Source organism: Meleagris gallopavo, chromosome 1, assembly GCF_905368555.1.
Source record: "Meleagris gallopavo chromosome 1, MGAL_WU_HG_1.1, whole genome shotgun sequence".
Classification (NCBI taxonomy): domain Eukaryota; kingdom Metazoa; phylum Chordata; class Aves; order Galliformes; family Phasianidae; genus Meleagris; species Meleagris gallopavo.
In genome coordinates this window covers 194,023,569-194,046,721 of record NC_139404.1, presented here as the reverse complement: position 1 = coordinate 194,046,721, position 23,153 = coordinate 194,023,569, and the positions used below count along the sequence as shown (strand labels likewise).

Here is a 23,153-nt window from a genome sequence, read left to right as displayed (position 1 = left end):
ATTTCTGATCTCCTCTGAATTTCATCAGCATTCTTCATGGCTAATGTCCCCCTCCTTCTCTCCTTTGTTCTGCAGCCTGTGACCTTTGAAACCAGAGTTCAGAGCAACAGCTGCTGCAGGGTTCTTTGCAGCAGGCCCTTGCCAAGGTTAACCTGCAGTCCCACCGCGTGTCAACTCCGGAGTGCAAGGTCACGGGTTTCTTTCCTTCTTCTCCATTCATTTCGTGCGGCATAAGAGCCCCAAAGAGCAATTTCCTCTCTCTCTTTTCTGGTCTTTTGGAATTCCAAATATTTGCAGAAATTTAGAAAGGATATATAGTATGCTGACTGCCAAAGAGCACTGTAAAATGCAGCTTCGTTGTGAAGATAACAAAGGATCTTCATGATTAGCTTAACCGATAAGGAAGGGAAGAAAAAGGTATCGGATTAACTTGGGGTATTTCCTTTCTTCTGGAAATCCAGGTTGCAGAAGTAGAGCCCGAGACATTTCGTGAAAGACGGAGGTCGGCAGACAAGTCTATCAGGAACGCGAGAAAGAAAATATGGACAGTAGATGGAGACTCATAGGCCATAGTAATTGGGATGATGAACCCTTGACACGGTACAACTGCCTATTAAATAGAGCCAATTAAACTGGATTTGTTAGAGGGGATTTTAGTCCAGGATAGGCAGCACGACTCTGATTTTTAGCTGAGTAATGAAGGAGGGAATGGCGTTCCTGCTCATCAAGAAGCACTGGCATCCCAATGGCTATCTCTGTACCTTTACCATCCTGCATAGGTAGCTCATAAGAGATCTTCGGGGTTGGGATTCTGAATTCTCTCCCTTCTTGTGAGAGAGGGAGAACTAATCCCTTTGCTTCTGAAACCCAGGATCTCAGTAAATGAATTTAGAGGATTATCCGTGCCAGAAAGCTTGTACATTTCTGCCTCCAAACGTGCTACTTTCCAGCTTTTCTACAATTACCCAGCCTAGTTTGATGCAGAAGCACTGTCTTGTATCACAAGTCACATACTATTCTCAGCCTCCTGCATGGATATTTTTCTGAAGAGAAAATATGCTGGCAAGGTTATATGAAGGACAAATAGCAAAATAAGTGTTATTTTCTACAGACTATGTCATCTCACAACAGCAAAACCTTTCTTAACTTCATAAAAGTTAATCAAATGCTAGAGAAGGCACATCAGTTTCCTTTAAAATAAATGGTGATTCTAAAGAAAATATCTCTAGGCTGATCTGTCAGAGGCGTAGATTGTTTTGGAGAAGCTACCAGTTTTTTACCAAGCTGATCACCAAGCTGTGTATTAAATAACAGAACGTGAGCACAGAGAGCACACATTGCAGAGAGCAATGGGGGTACGTGAGTAACAGGGTCAACATTTTCCAGTGTACACATCTGCTGCAGTCGTTGTGAAAAGGTGCCACTGCGATGGCTCTCGTTCCGTGTTTCATGCAGGTAGCATCAAGCCCGAACAGATACGAATGTCAGTTTCTGATTGCACTCATTTTGGCATCAGTCCAATTTAGATGTACTGATTTGTATGGATTTTTTACAAATTCAGACAAACAAAATTATGAGAGAGCTAGAAAATCCTATGATGGTTAAGAGTGCTCTGGTCATTGCTCAAGATTTTTATTGTAGTTACTTTCCTTTTCAATAAATGAGGCTAGAATTCCTCATTTATTAAGCTTAAAACAGTATTTTGCATTGAACTGCTCTGAGTTTTTGAACATGGCTGCGACGCAGAGTAGGTGAAGGAAGGCTTGTTCTTCCTCTACACTATAATTAGGAAATGTTGTGAAATCTAAAACGAGTACAAAAAGATGTACCCTACAGGATTTGCAAACTTCTTGTTAAGTCAGTATGCTTTGAGACTAGTAGAAACAAATTATGACAATATTTCCCCAAGTATTCTTTACCCTTTTTCATAGAGCTTCCCGTATAGCTGGCTACAGACGGAACGGATTCAAGCAAGCTACGCAGGACTGAGTCACAGTTTGAACTGATCAAAAGCTGCTTCGCAAGAGAATGATGCAATATCTCACCATTCCCATCCCTAAAGAAAACGTGGTCCGACTGCTCAGCATCTGCAACTTCTGTCCTTGGAACCCACCAGTTCAGTTTCTTGGAGGTAAAAATCCATGATGGCTTTGACACAGTGTTTCAGAAAACTTTCAGGAACAGTATAAATCAACAAACACACGAGAAGCAGTTTTGTAAAGAAATTTGCATGTACGTTGCCTTGTTGATGAGGCTGGTTTCTTAGTCCTCATTTCGGCCCATTTGTGCTCACCGGTAGCCCAAAGGTCTTTGCCAATTGCCTTTTACTAAGCAAAAATGCACTCTTCCTAAACAAAAAGGGAAGCAGATCACATTCAACCTCCCGCAGTGTCAGGTTCAACAGGAGACAGTTACAAGCCAGTGGAACATAATGATGTTGCTCCCTTGAAAGGGGGAGTCTATCAAAAAATCAAGATAATAGTCATGCAGAGGAGAACGTGCCTAACTGACTACGAATGTATACAGTCATTATCCTTCAGAAATGCAGCCAGATACACAAAGCTGGTTCAACCCCTTAAGGCTACATAAGAGTTTGTTTTCGGTGGAGACCTTCAGCCTAGCCTCAGCAACTACCCCACCATAAATATAGATTGGCCTTAAAAGCTTGCAGTTTGTTGGGGGGGGCAAAGTAGGAAGAAGGAGAGCAGCATTATCGCGGAAGTAAATATTGCCGCTGTGTTATATAAACTCTTAACGTAGAGTTTTGTTAAGCACTGTCACAGAGCAGCTTGAGCCTGCTCAGGGGAAAAGCTTTTTGAGTTTTAGAGCAAGTGATAGAAGGCAAGGAGATAGGGTATGTGTAGATGGCAGGCTCTTACGGTAAGCTAGGGAGGGCATAAGGACATGGGCAACTCTCAGAGGCTACAGAAATAGGAGTGATCTCTTCACCAGCAGGAGACTGTTCATTTTAACCCTGGCAACCAGGTCCGCTGGACAAAAAGTTAATGCTGCTGGACAGAATCCGCCACAAATAAATGAAAAGAAGTATGCCATAAGTTTACTTTCAGGGCTTTTATTTAATCTGCCTAACGCAAGAGATTCTGAGCATTCTCTGCTTAAGACAACTATCGTCTATCGACTTACGTCTGCTTTTCTTCTGAATTTTAGCCTGAGAGATTGGCAACTTTTGCTTTGTTCCCTAAAGCGCGGCTGGGAATATTTCCTGAAATCTCTCACTCATAACAATCTGTGTACTAAGGTATAGTGAAAGGAAGCCTGGTGTTTTTGCACTTCTGAAATTGTCATGCACTACCATTGCCCAGAGTGTCTGTGTTTCCAAATTTTAAGGTGCAATCCAGAGACCTAAGTGGGCTTCAAAATTGGAGAAATGGTCCTGCTGGTCATGTGCCTCATGTACTCTGACAGTAGAAGTAGGAAATGCTAATAAGGATCACAAAAACCTTTCTACTTTCTGGAATCCATTCTCTTAAGACTCCCCAGCACTCGCGTCAGTTGACTGAGAAATGACAGATATCTGGCTGTCTGTTTCCTTTAGTACCTTTCTGTAGACATACTCGATATATACTTGACTAGCCCTTTCTAAGGGTTAGGTCTGGGTTAACTAACGAGCCCCCACAATTCTGCACTTACATTTCCCATTCCTCCATGATCTTGTCAGCTCTAGTCAAACACCCTCTTGTACTCTACAAACAGAAGAACTGTAGCCATCAATACGTGGACTGTGGTTCACTACTTGGACTGTAAGCTGGCGGCAATGCCTCCATGATTGATAGTTGAAAGGCATTAATTTCCTACATACCCAGCAGATACGTCAAGTACGGAAGGTTTAGAACATTCTGAAGTGTTCTTGCTGGATTTTGGAACCACTTCCGTTCTATCTGAGCATTTCTGTGGCATTTCTTGTTTCATGTCATATGTGACAGAATTGTGAACTCACTGTCTTTTGAATTTGTTTTACTGTTTCCTGGAAAACAGTGTGAATAATGTCAGCCATGAAAGATCTCCTCTGTAAACAGAAAGAAATTGTCTTCTAAACGCAGACATCGAACCCTTCCTACAGTAGATAAGCCAGCAATTATCTGTATTTATGGAGTCCTGCGTTTAAGCGGCATATGCAGGAGAGAAATACGACTGGGAAGATGAGGGTGCAACAATTTTCCTGATACAGAAGCAGGGCAATTGCAGTGGTATGCTGAAGCTATCTGAATAAATAACCTGTGCCCTTGACTCTAGGACAGAAGCAAACCTGCGAACTAGAGTGGATGTTTCCTGAACACTGACCGTTAGTGTCAGAAGAACGGCCACAGAATAAAGGCCACATTGCCAGAGGAGGGGGGAAAGCACCTGTCGTTTGTGGGGAGAACATCCAGCCTAAGCAGTTCATCTAAGAAGCACAGCGCTGTGTCCTCGAGGAAACTGCACTTCATGTACAACTGCATAGATAGTCAGCAGTTTTTACAATAGTAGGATTTCAAATTCTGAAGACGAAGAACTGGCAAGGCAGAACTTGATAATGGGAGATGTGACACAGTCGGAACAATATACCATAATGCTGTTTGGTATTTTAAGATGGGATGTATGTAACGGATTCCCGTATTTAACATCTGAATCCTGGCTGTGCACAGCAAGTCTTTATGTTACCAAGTGAAAAGATTTTGACGAGTTCTGTCTTGGCAATAATATCATAGAATGAGCACCAAATGATGCAACTTGACTTATATTGGGTATTCTATTAGTTCTGACCTAAATAGCCTGCAGAGCATTTGAAGGATACAGTGAACCAAGGCTTTCAGTCCTCGCACCCAGATTGGCACGTGTGGATAAGGGCATCTGTTTATGTACGTTTATTTTCTGCTTGTGATGTCAGGCTGAGTGACAGCTCACAGCTGAGCTTGCGGTTAGCAAGACACACAATAGCTGGAGATGCACTTCTGTGTGTCACTAAAACGTGAGCTTTGTGGCTGCCACGAGCAAAGAAACAGAGAGTTTGTGTGTTTTATTTCTGTGTTTGGCTGAGCGGCTAGAGCAGGGCAAGGAGGCAGATTGGGACGCGCTGCTTTCCAAATACTGTGCTGTTTGCTGGCAGTGCTTCTGGGGTGGGAAATTCTGTCCCTGTGAGGTGTAAACCCTTTGCTTAGTTGACTTGTTGCAGCAGGTTTCTTTCTCCTGCTGAAGCCTTCCTGAGCGCTTCTGTACACAGCCATGGCCTTTGCCTCTTTCGTTCCTTCTTTCTTTGTTGTGTTTGACACTCTGCAAGCTGTGAATTGCCAGGGAACAGCTCAATGTGCTCTGGAGTTCTGGGGGACAAACTCCCAAGAAACACTGCGCAGCTTCAAAGCCCCGAAGCCTGGAGAGATGAGAGATGTGCAGCGCTCTGCCTGGTGCAGGACACGATGCACGCTCTGCAAGGCGCTTTCCACCAAGCCCTCAGATCCGTGCTCAAACTGCATCCAAAGCAACCCAGTGCCCTGTGCTTGTTGCACCCGGAGCTATCGGTGCCAGGAGGTGCTGCTGCGTTTGCAAGGACGTTGTGTCAGCAGCGTGACGTCAATGGGGTTGTTTTATGGCAATGAAACAGCTGAACTGTGTGCCTCAAGACTAAGGTAGAGAAGAAGATAGTAGTTATGAATGTGTCTATATATCCAGCTGCCTGAGGGGAGGAAGGCCCTCCAGAGGGATGGCCGAGGCCAGTTGTACGAGGCTCAACAAGAGCAAGCGCTTTGGTCACGACAACCCCGTGCCAGCTTCTCCAGGATTCGGCTGAGGTAGAATTCCGACCGCCCACTGGTTCTAGAATGTTGGGGTGCCGCGATGGAATCTTCTGGTCTTGTGAGTTGGTCTTGCCTCCCCACCCTGTCCGTCATGGTGGAGCAGCCTGGTGGCCCTTATGATGTCATAAGCGGCTCGAATGAGGGGAGGAGCAGTGCGTGCTGCGTCCCTTCATTGGAGCGCTTGAGCTCTGCCTGAGTAGCTCGCTTGTTGCACTTGTGCATCGACTGAGTACCTTTGTTTTCACATCCTCTTGCGCAGCATCTTGTAGGTAAGCTTGAGACAGCGTGGGAGAGACGGGTGGGCAGTGAGGTGTTGAGAACTGCTGGCTGGCGGAGCTCATAGTGTCGTATTGCTTACTCTTGTCCATCGGATGTAATTTTCGCCCAGTACACGCATTGCCAAGCGATCCATAAAGGTGGCATTTGTCCCGTGGTTCTTCTCTTGTCTTTGCTAAATTGTGCAAGCTCCCTGACCTGTTCCTTCTCTCTCCTCTGCCTGCTCCCTTGGTGCAGCTTTCGCTCGTGGAAGATCAGAGCAAAGTGACAAGGAACGGCTGCGGGTTCAAGGAACTTGTGTACCTCGTTCTGATCTCTTGCCAGGTACGTGCCACGCTTTGTCCCCCACATGCTTTAGCAGCCATTGTCGCACCGTGTTTAGTAACACAGCCTCATCCAGCTTTGATGGGACACCGGTCCCGTGTGGGTTTTTTGCACTTGCCCTCCAGCTCAGCCCTCGGAAGGATGCTGTCTGTGGTGCTGTGACCAGCCAGCCTTAGGGAAACCAGTCCCTTAGGCAAAGAGTCCTAGCCCCAGCTTGTGCAGAGCTGCACGACGTGATCCAGGGCCACAAGCAAGCGTGCTTCGGCTGTGAGTGTGCCCGACAGCAGTAGGGAGCACAGCAGAGATGCAAGCAGAGGAAATCCACGTGCAGGGCTGGTGGTGAGGCTGCTGGCAGCCGGGGCTGGGGAGCAGATCCACCTCCAGCAATGCTGCTTTGTGCCAGAGTCCCCATCTGCTAGCAGAGGGACAGCACTTGGTAAAATGCTGCCTAATAGGCTGTCACATTTGAACTGACTGAACAAACTGGTTGCTTCTAGAACACCTGCCTATGCCAGAGGGTAGCCAAGGGTAGTTCTGAAGAAGTCTCTCAGTGCTGTGGAGTGTGAACAGAGAAAATATAAGTGTGTTTCTTTTCAGTTCCAGCTGGTTGTGCCTGCTGTGATGGGCATCGCGTGCAGTGAGATCAGCCGTGGGCCTGACCCGGCACGGATGGAGGTAGAGTATGAAGCTCTGATTGGTCTTTGTTCCCTGACTTGATCCAGCAGAGTGAGCTGCAGATGAGCTCTCCTGCTTTTCAAGAGAGAGAGAATCCTTGCGACTCTATTGGTGTCACTGAAAAGCTGCCCTAAAAGCTTTCTTTTCTTGGTACGGGCATCGAGATGGCCGTGAAAGTCATAGTAGCGACAGAATCCGATCTGGCGTCACAAACATGCAGGAGCATTGTTTCCCCATCTGCCTGGATTTTGTCACCCAAAGACAAAGTGGTGTTCTCGTCTTCACCAAGTTAAAGGAAGGTGGCACTGCTAGTGAGCCAAGGATTGGGTCAGTGGACCAGCTCCTGTGTCCAGTCCACGGCTGAGGTCTCCAGGCAATAGGTTACAGGAAGTGAGCAGATTATTTTGTTCCTCTTTGGCAAGACAATAGTGCAAGTGTGGCAAGTTTATAAAACTGCCGGAGCCGTCTCGGTTGTGGTGTTTGTCCTCTGCTGATTTTTCCCTTGAAATAGCTGCAGAAACAACAAACATTGTCTGCTCCCCAGTGTTTGGCCTCACTGTTGGTTGAACTGCTCAAGAGAGCTTGCTTTGTGCTTGCAGTGGCACTGTTTGCACCTTGTGAACTGCAGCCGTAGCTTTGGTTTCCCTCTGAACGGTCTCTTGGCATCTTAAACAATCGACCTTCCTGGACAAAGAGCGCAGGAAAGGATGGGGCAAAATGGGCAAGGCCACCTGTCTGCCAAGTCAGTGCCATTGCTGATTAGTCTGGGTAGAGAGAGATGCGTCTTGGCATTGCCTGGCGAGCGCCTGCTGCACCCCAGGCAGAGAAACAGCTGTTCTTAGACTTGCCGCTCCTTTTTATGTGCCCATGATCAGGACCGAGTGCATTTCCTGCAGCTTTCTCTGCTGATGTGCTCCTCAGCCTGACATCCTCCTCGTTTGTCCTCAGCTCCTCACCGTGGCCTGTGCTCTCTGTTTCAGACTGAGACCAAGGGGAAGCCCCAGCTGGTCCATCAGGAGACATCTCTTAATACTCCAGCTATTGCTGCTGCTCACGTTATTAAGAGATACGTTGCCCAGGCACCGGATGAACTCTCCTTTGAGGTAAGCAGTTCAAGGCGTTCCTTGTTGTCATGTGAGAAGAGCATCAGGTGTGAACACATCAGGAATATTCTCAGACACCTTCAGAATGTTTGGTGAGGTGAAGCCCAGAAGATTCAGTTCCAGATCAGACTTGCACTGGGTTGGATGCAGGGAGGAGTTCAGCCAGCTCTAAAATATGGCTTTGTTTGGCATTTGAATCTTCTGATCAAACAGATACTGCCCAGTGTGGTAGCCTGGTCTTTGCGCAACAGCAGACCAGTGTATGGAGCGTGTAGATCTGTTCAGGATCTGTTCTGCTGACTTATGTCTGTAGATAATTGGAGCTCTTCCATCCCCTTTGGCAGAGAGCCTGCTGCTGTGTAACACAGTGACTCTTCTACCTCCAAATTCAGTTGTACAACGGCAAATGCCTTAAGAGCTGCACTGGTGCAATTGCTCTCCAGCTCGACAGTATTTGGCAATGCAGAAGGATGCAGTCATTTGAGCTGTGCTTTCCTCCCAGCCGTGCTGAAGCTGGGATTGACGTTGCAATCTCTTGCAGGTGGGAGACATCGTGTGCGTTATTGCTATGCCAGCAAAGGAGCTGAGCCCCTGGTGGAGAGGCAAGCATGGCTTTCAGGTAGGCACAAGCTTCAGACTTGAGAGCGCAACTTCAGTAAAGGCGGGAATCTCAGCTTAGAGCTGCTCTGCCTGCGCAGGACGGCTTCTGCACGGGAACCGTTTCCCTGTGTCGGTGTCAGAGGACTTTCCCTTTTGCTGTGGGCTTGGGCCAGCGCTGAAAGTTGGTCTTTGTAGGGAACTGCCTCCTCCATTAACTTAGAAGCAAGAGCCTTCACAACATGCATCAGGTCGCGGCCACTGAACCGCCCCTTTGGAAATACAGCTGCTAAGACACGTGTTCCAGTGTCTCAGAGAATCGTGTTTGCACGCATGCGGAACACGAAGCTAGTGTCTTTTAGGAAGTCACTGCCTGTCAGCCGAGGTAGGGTAACAGACCCTCCGCGTGCTTGTTGCTGCTGCTGGCTGCAGAACGCTGGGTAGCTTAGAGCCGGGGATCACAGCTGCATCTCAGTCAGCAAGCAGAAATTTCATAGGCTGTGCTAACTCAGAGATAGCTGCATCAATCTATCATCATATATAACTTTTAGATGAAGTCTTTCTGTCCAGGTACGCTTGGGATTTAGGGGTACGTGGCGTACTTGTCCTGTCCCTGCTCCGTACACAGTTTTCTGGATCTTTAGGCTGCAAATGTTGAATAATGATTACTTTTAAGCAGGCCATTTTGTGCTGGATAGCCTTACGGAGCGTCCGGCAAGCACGTTCCAAGGAAAACGTTACGTGGTTTTGGTTTCCCTGTTCAGGCCTGAGAAATGCTGCATTCAGTATTGCACCTCTCTTTTTGTTCTTGTTCCAGGTTGGATTTTTCCCTGGGGAGTGTGTGGAGCTGATTAATGAAAAACTGCCGGAGTCTCTCATCAATTCAGTGCCAAAGCCAGGTACGGATGTTACATTTGATGGTGCAGGGAAGCAGAGTGGAGTCTTTTTTGGGGTGTGTTCCGTGTTTAATAGCTCCCTTATCCATCCCATGTTATCCTCTGTGCTGATGATCCTTCGTGCATACCACGGGGACCAGGGCCCCATCCAACCTGGCCTTGGACTCCTCCAGGGATGGGGAAAATCCATTTTTGTATGTACTTGTTGGTAATGTTCTTCCCGTTTTGATGTGCTCTGTAGAATGTGTTGTGCTCAGCCTTGTCCAACTGAGCCAAACCTGGAATGACTGGAATGACCTGGTTTCTTCTTTTTGTTGCGCAGTGCCAAAGAAACGCGGCAAGCTCGTCACCTTCCTTCGTTCCTTGGTGAAGGCCCGCCCAAAGAAACCAAAGGAGCGGGAGACGGAGAAGGAAAGGGTGTTTGGCTGTGACCTGGGAGAGCATCTTCTCCACTCTGGTCGTGATGGTAAGGGAGATCTTCCTCTGCTGGGAGTCTAAAGATGAAAGGGAGATCATACGTAGCAAGGGGCAGGTTGATACCAGTGGGAAACGAGTAATGGGAGTTGATGGCTGAAGGATAAAGTGAGGCTAATGCTCCTAAGGGACAAGCACATTTGTATTTGCTTCAACCAAGGCTGGCTGGGCTTAGTGGATGGGACGTGACGGGAGCACAGCCTGAACCAGGACTTGACTCAGGAGCTCAACTAAGCGCTGGCACGTGTTCTTTAGTCCCCCAGGTCCTCCAGAGCTGCGCTGAGTTCGTTGAGCAGCACGGCGTGGTGCAGGGGATATACCGCCTGTCCGGTGTCGCGTCCAACGTCCAGAGACTCCGGTAAGAGCGCTGCGACTGACGCAGCTGTCAGCAGGGGCACGTGCCCTGTTGCGGGCGTTCAGAGGCCTGCAGGAAATGCCTTAGCAAAAAGAAAAGGTCCCCTTTTGGAAACATCCCATCCAGCATGGCTCACGTGCTGCTGCTGACCGAGTGTTTGTTTTCTCCTGTAAATCAGGAAGCCCTTCTAATTCTTGATTGCACGTGGTGTGGCTTTTTACTTGCTTTCCTCTTCCTCAACCATTTTGGTGTCCTTCTCTCCAGCCATGAATTTGAGTGTGAGCAGGTTCCTGAGCTGACTGTCCGCGACACTCACAGCGTGAGCTCCCTCTGCAAAATGTACTTCAGGGAGCTCCCGAACCCTCTGCTCACCCACCAGCTCTACGACAAGTTCTCGGTAAGCACAAGGCAACGTCTTTCCTTTACCTCTTCCCTGGGCCTCTTGGGACATGGCTGCAGCAGTGCCCAGCTCTGAGGCCCTTTTTCTGTTAGCCCCATCAGGTTTACTCGCATGTCTTTGCCACATCCTGCATCGTACTGATGCCATTTCTGGTGGCCCCAGGAGGTGGTTATTTCCACATTCACTATGCTTGTGAGAATTCCTGCGGTGTTTTTTTTTTTTTTTGCTATTCCCCAACTGTTTATAGAACGGGAATGGGATCAATAGCAAAGTGTACTCGGAGATGAATGCCCACTGCGAGGAGCTGAGCTGCCCAACCAGGCTGTAAACCAGCCCGGTGCTTTTACTCCTTGGCCTTGGTGGCACCAGCTGCGTGCCGCAATTCCCCACAGGCCTCTTGGAAGGCATCAAATGTGCCTCGGTGCTGCCCAACAGTACACTGTCGCCATGGTTCCTGACCCTGCGGCAGGTTTCTAGCCTGATTTGTGTCTTTCTGCACTATTCCAGGGTGCTGTTTGTGCCGCTACAGATGAGGAGCGGCTGGTCAGAATGCAGGACGTCATCCAGCAGCTGCCCGCTCCTCACTACAGGTCAGTGCTGCCCTCAGCCTGCTGAGCTCAGCCCTGCTGCACTTCAGAGGGCAACGGTGCCATTCCAGGCTTTGTCTCCCGCTAGCAACACGATGCCTGTGTGTGCTGAAGCGGTTGAAGGCTACACGGGGTGAATTTATTGGGTCAGTTCCTGGGCACGGCGGCACGCTTGGTGCAGCTGATGGCTGCGGCTGTGCTGTGCTGGGGCTTGGTGCTGCAGCGTGGCACTGAGTCAAGTTGCATCTACTTCGTCTTCAGTGACAGTAGCAGTAACAACAACCAGCATGAATTGAGGTTTGCTTTGTGAATTGCAGCACGGCATGCTGGTTGGTGCTGAACACTTGCCTCTCTTGTTTTCCAGGACACTGGAGTACTTGATGAGACACTTGGCTCGTCTAGCTGAGAGCTCCTCCGTCACAAACATGCACGCTAAGAACTTAGCGATTGTGTGGGCTCCAAACCTCCTAAGGTAAACTTCTTTTTCCGTTTCAACACAACGCTTAGATCTGTTCTCCAGTAAAATAAAGCAGTCCTCCCTTTTTCTCCATCAAATGTGCTCTTCTCCTGTAAAACCCGTAGTAAGTGGCTGACAGCAGAGCAGGAGCCTGGACTGTTCTCCAACCCCACGGGCACAATTTCTAGATGACCATTCCTGCTCTCTTGTTTAGATGGGACTGGTGTGTCCTTGATCAGCCAGGAGAACTTCTTCAGTGGCATCACCGATTGCCCACTGCGCAAGTCTCCAGAGCCCAATTTGACAGCTTTGGGCTGCAACAATGCAGACTTGGGGGAAACGATCTTGGAGAAATGACTTCTAAAACCTGCCTTTTCTACAGATCACAGCAGAACGAGTCTGCCTGCGCCAGCGGAAGAGCTGCCTGCATGGAACTGCAGACGCAGTCGGCTGTGGTGGAGTTCATCATCAACCACACGGACGTCCTCTTCCGCTCCGAATCCGGATCCGCCATCGCAGATGGAGCAGGTGAGTGTCTTCCTGCATGAGCTTGATCTTGATCAGACACCTTGATCAAATGCAGGCCTTCTCCAACACCTTTGAGCTACGCTTCTACTATCGAGGGGACAGCAGACTTCTGGGCTTAGGTTAGAATATGGCATCCAGTTGCTGAGAATGCGCAAACCCAAACTTGACAAGAAGAAAACCGTCACTGTCGTTCTGATGTTTTGCACGCAGGTGAAGCTTGATGAAAGTGCGGCAGTGAAGCTCTCTCAGTTCCCTGCCCCCATTTTCTAGGGATTTTGTTTGCCTGTTTCGATACAGTGAGCTGCTCTTCATTTTGCCATAAACACACCTCTGACCACATGGTTATTTTGAGCTCTTCTTCTTCCAGTGGCTCGGATAAGCAAGTCTGGGAAAAATACAGCACCTGCCCCAGAACTGTGATGGCCGTGCTGCCGCTTTCTGATCCTCGCTCTTACCTGTGGTTTTATCTTACAGCGCGCAGTTCTCTATCAGCACCCAAGTCTGTGTGGGTGTCTTCTGCTGCCACAAAGCTGCTCAGCCTGGAGGAGGCACAGGCCCAGAGGCGAGGCCACAGCAGCTCTGCCATCGTGACAGAGAGCAGGGACATAGAAGTGGAAGAAGGCCCCGCAGCTTTACCGGGGAAATTCCACAAAGTCATCGGCTTTCCATCGGAAAGGTAAAGAGGACTTCCTTTTCCAGCACCTATCATCATGGCTTGGGTGGCTTTCTGTGGGTTTATTTCCATTCTTTCTAGTGCCAAAACTTGCTGAAACTAAGTTACGCTAATGGTGGGGTTTTCCAGATTTCAGGGCCACGTGCCTGAAACCAATTTCGGTTCTCCTCGAAGCAGAGCTGTTGGTCGGACTTGCTGGCACTGGAAACTAAACATGGCAGGGAGATGGGCTGCTGAGGTGTCAATGTCAGAGTCAGAGATGCTTTTCAAGTTCTTTTATGGCTGCACGGTTCCTCAGCGAGCAGTTACGCCTGCCAGCTCAGTCAAAGCCATCCCTGAGATGCTGTCCTGTACAGCTGTGGAGCCGTTGCTCACATGCTCTGCATCTTGCTTGACGCGCACGACTCACACCATTCCGTGTTTTCTCTCTCCAGACAAAGCCCACGCAGCAAGATGAAGGAATCACCAGCTGGAAGTTGGTGTTCCTGCTTTGGGCTGGGAAAACCATCCTCTGGGGCCAAACGCCAACTGCAGCACAATGCCAGGGAGCCCTCGGAGACAGAAGTCGTAGTCCTGGCAGGTAAGGGTGCGAATCCAGCTTCCAAAACCCTGCTTTTCAGCAACATAGAATTCATGCTGACATTGGGCTTTTATCTGCTTCTAGCATTCCAGCCCATACCTAACAGCTTCAGTTCACCCCTGATCAAGAACCACTTTCATAATTCAGCTTGTGAAAGTTTGACACCAACCCTTGTTTATCCTTTATAGGTGAATCGAGCCCTTGTCAACCCAGAAGAGTCAGAGCAAGTAGCGATGATGGGCGGTGTGCTTCCATCAATGCACAGCTCTTAGGAAGCACGAATCGCTGCGCTTCAGATGACAGCCTTCCGCATAACAACAGTGACGGACACAAGGCGCTCATCCAAGTTCAAGCCCTCATTTCCCCCAGCTCTGCTGAAGATGCTGACCTGAGCCTGCCAGCCACCGCAGTCACCAGCCTGGACTGTGAGCCAGCACCTCTGCAGTGCAGCCCAGCCCAAGCACAGTCCGAGTGCCCCGACAGCAGCACATCCATGCAGGAGCAGGTCAGCATCAGCGAGGAGAAGCAGAGCCTGTTGGAAGGGGACTTAGAATCAGGCCTCCAGCCCCAGGCACCGGGCAGCAGCACTGAGAGCTCTGAGCCGCTCTCTCCGTGACCTTTCCATCCAGGGGAGGATGATTCCCATCTTTACCCGGACCTCTCACGCCCTCCTGTCTTTTACATAATAATAAAAGCACACTCGTGCTCACTCAACGCCTCGACTGCCTGTGGAGTCTTCATTCACAGGGATTGGGATGAATGCAACAAACAGCAAGGCACCTCAGCTTGCAACGCTGAGGCTGTGGGGTGCGTGAAGCAGAGCTCTGGGTTTGTTCCCGTTTTCCCTGGCTTTGGGATGTCTGCAGCTACCATTTGGTACGGTAGCAAATAATCTCTAGCATCCTGGATGCTGCTCACGATAATGCCAAGTTTCCTGGCTGTGGCTTTGTGATGCCTTTCAGTGCTTCTTGCTGCATTTTGATGCCTTGGCTGCTCCCTAACACCTCTCTGCTCGTGCCGTGTCCATTCCTGGCTCCCAGCCCACGAGCTGGCTGTGCAGAGCATCTGCAGACCTGTCATCATCACGCTGCGGCAGGAGGAGCTCACCCAGACCAGCATTTCTCCTGACGCGGCTTCTCATTGGTCAGCGGCGTTGCCGCCCCGCCCCCTGCCTCTCGTTTGGTCGCCGGCATCGCTGCCCCGCCCCCTGCCTCTCGTTGGTCGCCGGCAGCACCGCCCCCCCTGCCTCTCGTTGGTCAGCGGCAGCACCGCCCCCTGCTTCTCATTGGTCAGCGGCAGCACCTCCCCGCCCCGCCTCCGGGGTCTCGTTGGTCCGCGGCAGCTCCGCCGGCTGCGATTGGCTGAGCCGCCGCGCGCGGGAGCGGCCGTTGGGAGCCGGCTGTTGGAGGCGCGGGACACCTCGGCGGCAGCCGTTGCTGTCCGGGCAGCAGCGAGGCGGAAGCCGCGGCACAACGGGAGCGAGTGCTGAGGACAGCTCCGCCGCGCCGGAGGTGTGCGGGAGAGCGGTCCCGGAACAGGAGAGGAGCCCTGCGCGGCCGCAAGCAAGGGGAAATGGCCGTCAGCTGGAGCACGGGCAGTTCCGCACCTGCGTGAGAAGGAACTTCTTCACGGTGAGGATGACAGAGCTGTGGAACAGGCTGCCCCGCGAGGCTGTGGCTTCTCCTTGTCTGGAGATATTCCAGAGCCGCATGGACGCCCACCTGTGCAGCCTGCTGCAGGCAGCCCGTTTTGCAGGGGGGTTGGACGCAATGATCCCTGGGGGTCCCTTCCAAGCCCCGTCCTGTGATTATTTAGCAAGGAAAGGTTGGAGAGGCTGTTTGCTAATGGAAGATGGAGAGAGGAAAAGCAAGTCAGAGGCATGCTGTGCATAGCCAGCACAGAGCATCTGCACCATTTCGCCCTGCACCAAGGAGGAGCAGATCAGCAAGATTGGCCTGGGCCTTGGAAGGGAGCGCCCAAATGTCTGGACCGACCCCAAACGAGCTGGTTCTGCAGGTTGGTTGTCTTCTGCTGTTTGTCTCACATCCTGTGGCTCGGGGCTACATTTGTTCATGTTCAGAGCTAAGGGGAAAGTCGCGCAGCACTTGGTTTCAGCTGTCGCGATGCTTTGATCCCTTGCTGCTGGGATGGGGCGTTTGAAGAGTGATGCGTGTGCCGTTGTCCTGCCAAGCTCTGGGGATGAGTCCACATACCAGGGTATGTCTGACAGGAGTGAGGGTGGGGGACCGGGCCAGGGGCACTTTGCTCTCGGTCTAAGTGCTTGTCTTTGCTCAGGAGGGCAGGTGGTGAACCTCATGAACCAATGCCTGCAGATGGGGCTTGCAGAGAAAGAGGTCCTGCAGGCCCTGTGTGGCAGCCACGGAGCTGTAGCGCGGCTGCATCAGTGTAAAACTGCGGTGTGAAGGTGAGCTGTGGCCTCCAGTACCACAGGAGGGGATGTGCATGCTCGGGGTTTGGATGCTTCTGTGTGTGTTAAGTGACTGTGATAGCACTGCTGGGTCAGCTTGAGTGTATGGAAGAACAAGTGTGACATTCTTTTTGATGGAGTCCTGTGAAAAGAGTCCTATGGGGTCTTTGAGAAGTGACCTTAAGCCTGCGGGCATCGTCCAGGAGTTGGGGTAGGGGATGAGGCAAGGAAAGTTGGGCTAAGAGGATGAGGCCTAGGAATAGGAAGCTCTTTGGTCGATATTAACTCCTGCCGTTCTCGTTTTGGATTAGGAATCTATGTGGGTTCTTTAATGAAGAAGAAACTCGTTGTACAGCCCTGCCGCGCGTGCTCAGATGAGCCAAGTTGTCAAGGCCTGGCTGTTGGTTGGTGAGTGGTGCCCAAGGTCAGAGAGTTGACTCTTCTCGGCTTTGTCTTCTAGTTGCACGCTGTGTTCTTCCTCTTGATCTCTTGAGCTGCTGCCCTAAATGAGGCTGCAAGCACTACCGCGGAAGGAACGGTTGAGATGGGAAGTGCAATGCAAAGGGCTGGAGCCAGCAGGAGCAGGCCAGTGATCATCCCCCTGTACTCAGCACTGGTGAGTCCTCACCTTGCGTACTGTGTTCAGTTCTGGGTCCCTCACTACAAGAAGGACACTGATACCCTGAAATGTGTCCAGAGAAGAGCAGTGAAACTCTTCTGTGTGAGGAGTCTAGAGCACCAGTCTTATGGGGAGCGGCTGAGGGAACTGGGATTGTTTAGTCTGGAGAAGAGGAAGCTCAGGGAAGACCTTATCCCTCTCTACAGTTAGCTGAAGAGAGGTGATGTGAAGAGAGGTGGGGGTCGTCCTCTTCTCCCATGTAAGTAGTGATAGGACTTGGGGGAAGGCCTCAAGTTGCACGAGGGGAGATTCAGGTTGGATGCTAAGAAACACTTCTCCACAGGAGTGCCCAGGGAGCTGATGGAGTTACTGTCCCTGCAGGTGTTCAAGAAACATTAGATATGTGGTACTGAGGGCCGTGGCTTAGTGAGAAATATTGGTGGTAGGTGGACGGTTGGACTGGATGATCTTGGAGATCTTTTCCAACCTTGCTAATTCTATGATTCTATGAAAGGCATCCGCTGGGCGAGCGCTTTGGTGGGTGAGCATCACCAGGCGGCTGATGTCTGTGCAGACAGCCACATCCACGGGGATTGGAGGCTTTTTAAGCTTAAGCTTGTCTTTCATGCCTCATGTGCAGTAAGTCATGTTGTTTTAAAGCAGCATCTTGGAGGCAACCTTGATTTCTCCAGCCCCGAGCTTTGTGGCACGAGAGCTCTCCGCCATGCTTCTCCCTGTGGTGTGAGACCGTATCGAAGGCTTTGCAGAAGCCTGGGTAGGTGATGTCAGTTGCTCTTCCTTTCCCCACCGATGCTGGAAACAGCGTGGAACGGGATGGGGGGACATTTCAGCCGTGGGTTCCTACCTCAGCAGGACTGAACGGCTGTTCTGATCCACGTATTTTAACTTGAGGAAATCTGACACTAATTAGAGAAATGAGGGGCTTGTTAAAAGAAAAGGGCTGTGCCGCATTTTGTGCTGCAAGATGGTCTCCGAACTGCTCTTAACAATGCCCAGAATGCTTCCTTTTTGATGGGGAGAGGTTTAGCAAGGATTTTTTAGATGAAAATAGTTCCTTGTGTATTTCCTTTTCATCAACTTTTCTTTCTACTTCTTGAAAAGTTATCTTTGGATTACAAATTAATATTTATTACTGAAGAGAATTGAAGAGAATACACACGCACCCTGCACCTTTATCTGCACAAAGAATCTTCTGAACATCTCTGCACGTGTTTCTTTTTGGCACTGAGATGAAGCTGTGTGGAATATAGGCTTGGATGAATTTTCCATCAAGTGCAGGACATGTAGTGCTCATCTGAGATGTCCTGCTGACAAGAACAGCAGAGTGGTAAGTTTTACAGGGTGGCGTGCTTTTCTTTTCTTTTCTTTTCTTTTTTTTTTTCCAGTCATAACCACAGAACCATAGAAGCGTTACCCAGACAAAATGAGCATTTGTCGCCTGGACTTCCTACAAATGACAGAGGCGGTGGGAATCAGCATCCGAAGCATCCGTAAGACCCCTTCAAAGGAATGGTGAGAGTTACCCTGGCACCGTCCTTTGGCACTCTCAGGTCTCTGTAAGCTGTTCAGCTGTGTCGTAACTCCTCCCGTGGTGCTGGTTCAGCACGCCCTGTCTTTTGTGTAGAAGAGCTGGAGTTGAACTCCTGTTTCCTCCTATGTGCTCCCTGCTTTGCCCATGGCCCAGTGAGCCTCAATCTTTGTTAGGTATCTTGAATTACTGAGTTGCTGAAGGATTGGTTGGAGCAATCAAATTCTTAGCGATGCCTCTAGATGCACGTGTGCACCAAAGCACACTCTAGTGTAGTCAGTGTAATGATGAATATACGTCTTGTTTTCTTTAGCCTATATTTTTAGATCAGGAGGACAGATTTGTTCTGGATAGATTTTCAGCTTAGCACCAGAATCCCCTTGCATGAAGCAATCCATGAATCCAAGAATCCCAATCCATGAAGCAGAGCTCCGAGTTTGTTCCCGATTTTGTCTGGCTTTGGGATCCATCAGGATGCTCTGGCACAGGATGTGCTTCCCACCCAAAGCTCTTTCCCACCCTCTGAAGAAAAAACAAACCAACCGCACCGCCACCAGCACAACCCCACAGCAGACAGCAGGGAATGCAAACAGCTTCACGCTGCTCCCCTTCACTCCTATCCTAACTGTGTGCACATGGATAGGCTGAAGGATGGGGTTGCAGCTTGACCTCTGCTGAGGTAGTGAGGGCTGACCGTGTTGCTCCGTGGTAGATTTGTCCATGTTCAGTGCTAACAGGAAACTCACACAACACTGAAGGCCCTGCAAAAGTCTGGCAGGTGATGTCAGCTGCTCTTCCTTTTACCACTGATGCTGTCACTCCATTGTAGAAGGCCACCAAATTGACCAGGCTGCAAGTCTCTGCTTCCACTCTTTCTGCATTTCCTTCTTGTTGCCATATGTTCCCCAAAGCAAAAGAATTTGGAGGTAACTACCTACAGTTAAGTGAGTGATTTCAGCATCTATTTCTGATCATGGCAATAACTTCAGAGGTCACAGTTCATGTATGGTGCCTGTTTTAATTCTGACCAAGGTTGTAGTTGCAGCTGACTTTCCAAGGCTGCAATAAGTGGTGATGACACAGCCTTGGGCTTCTGCATTTGTGTTAATCCCACGTTTTCTTTCTCTGTCTCGCAGATCAGCTTGTGCTGGAAGCAGATGGTATCCCAGTATGAATGAAGGTCAGTGCAGGAGCAGCTGCTGATGGGAGAAAGGAAGTCCATGCTAATGATCTCTGAAGCATCTGCAGGTATGGTACCAGAAGAGGCAGCAATGATGTCAGGGGGCTCCCCAGCAGGAAGCTGGCTCATCCAAATGCTTGCTGATTGTTCGGAAGCCCAAACCCTTCCAGCCTCCATGCTGAAGGCAGCCCAGAGGCAACATCTCCTTGGTCTGATTGCGTGGTGTCTGAGCAAGAGGCTGATCCGAGCTGGGTGCAGAAGAGTCATCTTGATTTCTTTGTTATTTTACTTCAGATCACCCCATTGGATGACCATTCTGCTGGTTTCTTAAAATTTGGATCTAGGAGGTGACCCCTCCCTTTGCTTATGATGAAAGCACAGAAGTGCTGCAGGCACTCACCAAGGTTGCAATCATTGCTGGGGTGGGAGCGTTTGTCCCACAGCTGGTGAGCAGAGCTGGTGCTCTGGTGAGCGTGCCGCATGTGGACACAGAGCTTTGGGCCTCCTTAGAATAGATCACCCTGTGAGAGCCCACCGCTGCAGCATGCGTGTGAGCTGGGCACAGCTCAGGCTGAGCGGAACATACAGGTGAGCTGGCTTGGTGCTGGGTGGTTGATGGGAGCTGTCTCAGCAGAAAAGCTGAGCGGGCACACTGCGCCAACCCTCATCCCAGCTGGCAGTGAGGGTGGGAAGAGGCTGGTGGGCGCTGCCCGCTCTTGCTGCTGCGCTGTGTGGCACAGCAGCACACTGGTCAGTGATCTGGGGGGGAGACGGACTGCTGCTGTGTCTGGCTAAGCCAGGGCTGGATGTTTGTCAAATATGTGAGTCGTGCCGGTGCAGCTATTGCGGCTGCAGTAGAAGACAAAGGGAGCTTTCTTCATGACAGCAACACCAGTTATTTGATTCAAATGTATAACTACTAAGAAAACGGTGAAGAACAGATCCATCTCGAAGACATGCTAGATCAGTGAGGAATGAGTGTGTGATCTAAGTCAGCCAGCACAGCTTCACCAGGGAAGGTCATGACTAACCCATCTGGTGGCCGTCTAAGATGGAGTGACGGCACCGGTGGACAAGGGAAAGGTGACCGATGTCATTTAGCTGGACTTGAGCAAGGCCCGTGATGTCGTCCCCCACCACATCCTTATCTCCAGCTTGGAGTGAAGTGGATTTGATGGGTGGACCACAGGATGGATAAGGAATTGGTTGAAAGGCCACAGACAGAGGGTGGTGATCAATGGTTTTATGTCCAGGTGGAGGCCGGTAACGAGCGGCTCCCCCAGGGCTCTGTCTGGGACCGGTGCTCGTTAACACCTTTATCAGTGACAGTGATGATGGAATCGAGTGCACCCTCAGCAAGTTTGCTGACGACGCCAAGCTGAGTGGTGCAGTTTGACACAATGATATAAATATTTCTATGATTCTATGAATCTACCTCTCACAATTCCCTTTTTTCTTTTCACTCTTTTGTGTTGTGACTTGTCACCCCCACAGTGTACTCCAGCTCACAGCATCCTACCAAAATTCCTCAGTGTCCTTCAGGATACCCAAGAAGTTTCCAAGTTAATCCCAGATGTTTCCCAGGGCCACCCTAAAGTACTCCCTGCACCAATCTGTGTCCCCTTTTGACAACACCTACTTTCAGCCTGCGAATTTTGGTCTTCTGCCCCTTTGACATGGTGATCTTTTGAACTTTGATCCTGCAACTTCACACGCGGGGCAAGGAACACTAAGCCTAAGGGTTACCAACTGAAAAAAAAGTCGAGCAGAACGCCAGGGAAAACAGGCTTGGCAGCAGGAAACACATGCAGATACAGTAACAAAACAAACAAAAACAGCAAGCAGAGCAGAGGGACAGAAAAAAACAGTTCCTTTATTTACAGGTATGAAATTGAACTTCAGCAAAAACTCAAAGGCTCACAGTCACCGCAGGAAGGCTGAAGGACCATCATCACACCTTTCTATGTCAGTAAGTTTTCCTGCAGCAGAGGGTGTGAGAACAAGGAAGAGAACGTGACACTGTGGGCACATCAGGAATAAAGCAAAGGACAAGAGAATGCCCTTAGTAGGGCAGCTGGAATAGTGGGGATGTCCCTGCAGGCTGTGCCCCACTCTGTGCTTCAGGAGCTGGCACTTCTTGGGTCTCACTCTGCTGGTGGAGAAGAAAGGCCTACTGTGGAGCCACAAGGCGGAAGAGAAGAGGAGGAGAGAAAAAAGGAAAAGCAGCTTGGGTAAAGAAACCCTTCACCCGTCACCAGGGCTGTGGACCCAGCTGGTTTGGGCTGGGCCATGGCCCTGTGAGTAGGGCTGGATCTTTGTGCTTTCTGTTTTTATGGCCCGCTGCTCCTCTGGCTGCAGAGCATGGGCACGATGTAAGGAGGGTGAGGCAGCATCTCCACCTCTGAGGGAGAAAGCCTGATGGACCATGAGGACCCCCTATAAACAGGGGAGGGCCATTGCCCACTCCCACAGCCTCAGCACTTCCCTCCCACTGGCAGCCGGTCAGCACGAATGCACCACTGATGTGCATCACAGCCCTTGGCCTTTGCTGTCCAGGAAGCTCGTTAGCATGCGGAGGGCTGCAGCCTCCATGCAGCTTCTTAGGGTGGATCTGGGTCTCTCCTGTGCTGTTGAAGTGGGGAGAAGCAGGGGCTGTGCCCCAGGCACCAGCTGCATAGAACTGCCGTCTGCTGGAACATCAGCTTTATCCCTGTCACTGCTCCTGTCCTTGGCCAACTTGGTGTCAGTAAGCCAGTGAGTACTGCTGCAACTTACCTTAGCCTTCTCTGAGAGGAAGAAGGGCTCTATGCAGCCCCAGGGGGATTGCTTCTCAGCTGGCAAGAGGAGGGACAGTCTGGGCCTGTCCTAGAGACCTTCCTGTGTGTCCGCTGTTTTTGTTGGAGGGAGAGAGCAAAGCCACGAGCCCTGCCCCATTTCACTGGCATACTATTATCCCCCCAGGTAACAAGCAAGAGCTACAGATTGGAGCGGAGCTGCTGGCAAGAAAAAACATAGCTTGTCATACCAAGACTGCTGAAAGAAGTGAAGAGTATGACTGCCTCCTGCAGCTGCTACAGCCTGAGACCACTCCTGACCAGCCACTACCATTGATAGTAGCCCAATGTCTGGAGACCCACGATCTTTGCTCAGGCTGGAGGACACTGCTGCCACTCTCCCATTTGCAGATTCAACCAGAGATGAAACTAAGCACGTACCCCAGAGACACACAGACAGGCTGCTGACACAGTCAGTTACACAGACTGCCACAGACAAGATGCTGCCTTCACCAGCACCTATACACAGCAATCATGCACAACAAACACAGTCAAGTCCTTTTCCTCTCCTTTGGCTTGTAGACACAGAAGGTCACCAGTGCAGGCACACACACAGTACCCAAGCTGCAAAAGCACACATTCAAGCACTGATACAGCCTCTCTGTCCAGACAGCAACCCTGCTTGGATCCCTTAAGTAGCAGCACAGTGTCCAATACCTCTAGGCAGATCTCAGGCCCTTACATAGAATGGCTAAAATTGGAAGGGTCCCCTGGAGATCATCACCGATGTGGCTGGAAGTAAAACACCCCTGACTCCAAAGCTGGCACCAAATTTTTGCTCACATACACAGGTCTCACCAGCCCTTGCAGCAATACATACACACAG

The 23,153-nt window shown here is 50.2% G+C and overlaps 1 protein-coding gene and 1 long non-coding RNA gene across 8 annotated transcripts; both read left to right on the top strand.

Annotated features, from left to right (window-relative positions):
* Positions 1-1,665: 1,665 nt before the first annotated feature.
* LOC146545872 (rho GTPase-activating protein 32-like) lies at positions 1,666-14,431 on the top strand. The gene is made up of 15 exons (XM_085216765.1): positions 1,666-2,131; positions 6,306-6,392; positions 6,990-7,067; positions 8,048-8,170; positions 8,712-8,789; positions 9,585-9,666; positions 9,986-10,129; positions 10,393-10,495; positions 10,757-10,889; positions 11,400-11,482; positions 11,844-11,951; positions 12,319-12,464; positions 12,939-13,140; positions 13,572-13,717; positions 13,906-14,431. Exons 3-15 carry the CDS (start codon positions 7,014-7,016, stop codon positions 14,331-14,333), a joined length of 1,830 nt encoding a protein of 609 aa, XP_085072891.1. The 5' UTR covers positions 1,666-2,131; positions 6,306-6,392; positions 6,990-7,013; the 3' UTR covers positions 14,334-14,431.
* Positions 14,432-15,008: 577 nt separating this feature from the next.
* Positions 15,009-23,005, top strand: LOC146545871 (uncharacterized). 7 transcript variants are annotated; one of them, XR_014881222.1, is made up of 7 exons: positions 15,009-15,733; positions 16,013-16,142; positions 16,606-18,112; positions 18,171-18,297; positions 19,450-19,561; positions 20,988-21,462; positions 21,594-23,005. It is a non-coding gene; the product is annotated as an uncharacterized LOC146545871 (long non-coding RNA). The 7 variants fall into 7 exon arrangements; XR_014881220.1 differs by having other exon boundaries at positions 15,012-15,348; positions 15,533-15,733; positions 20,988-23,005; XR_014881223.1 differs by having other exon boundaries at positions 15,012-15,733; positions 21,377-21,462.
* The last annotated feature ends 148 nt before the right edge of the window (positions 23,006-23,153 follow it).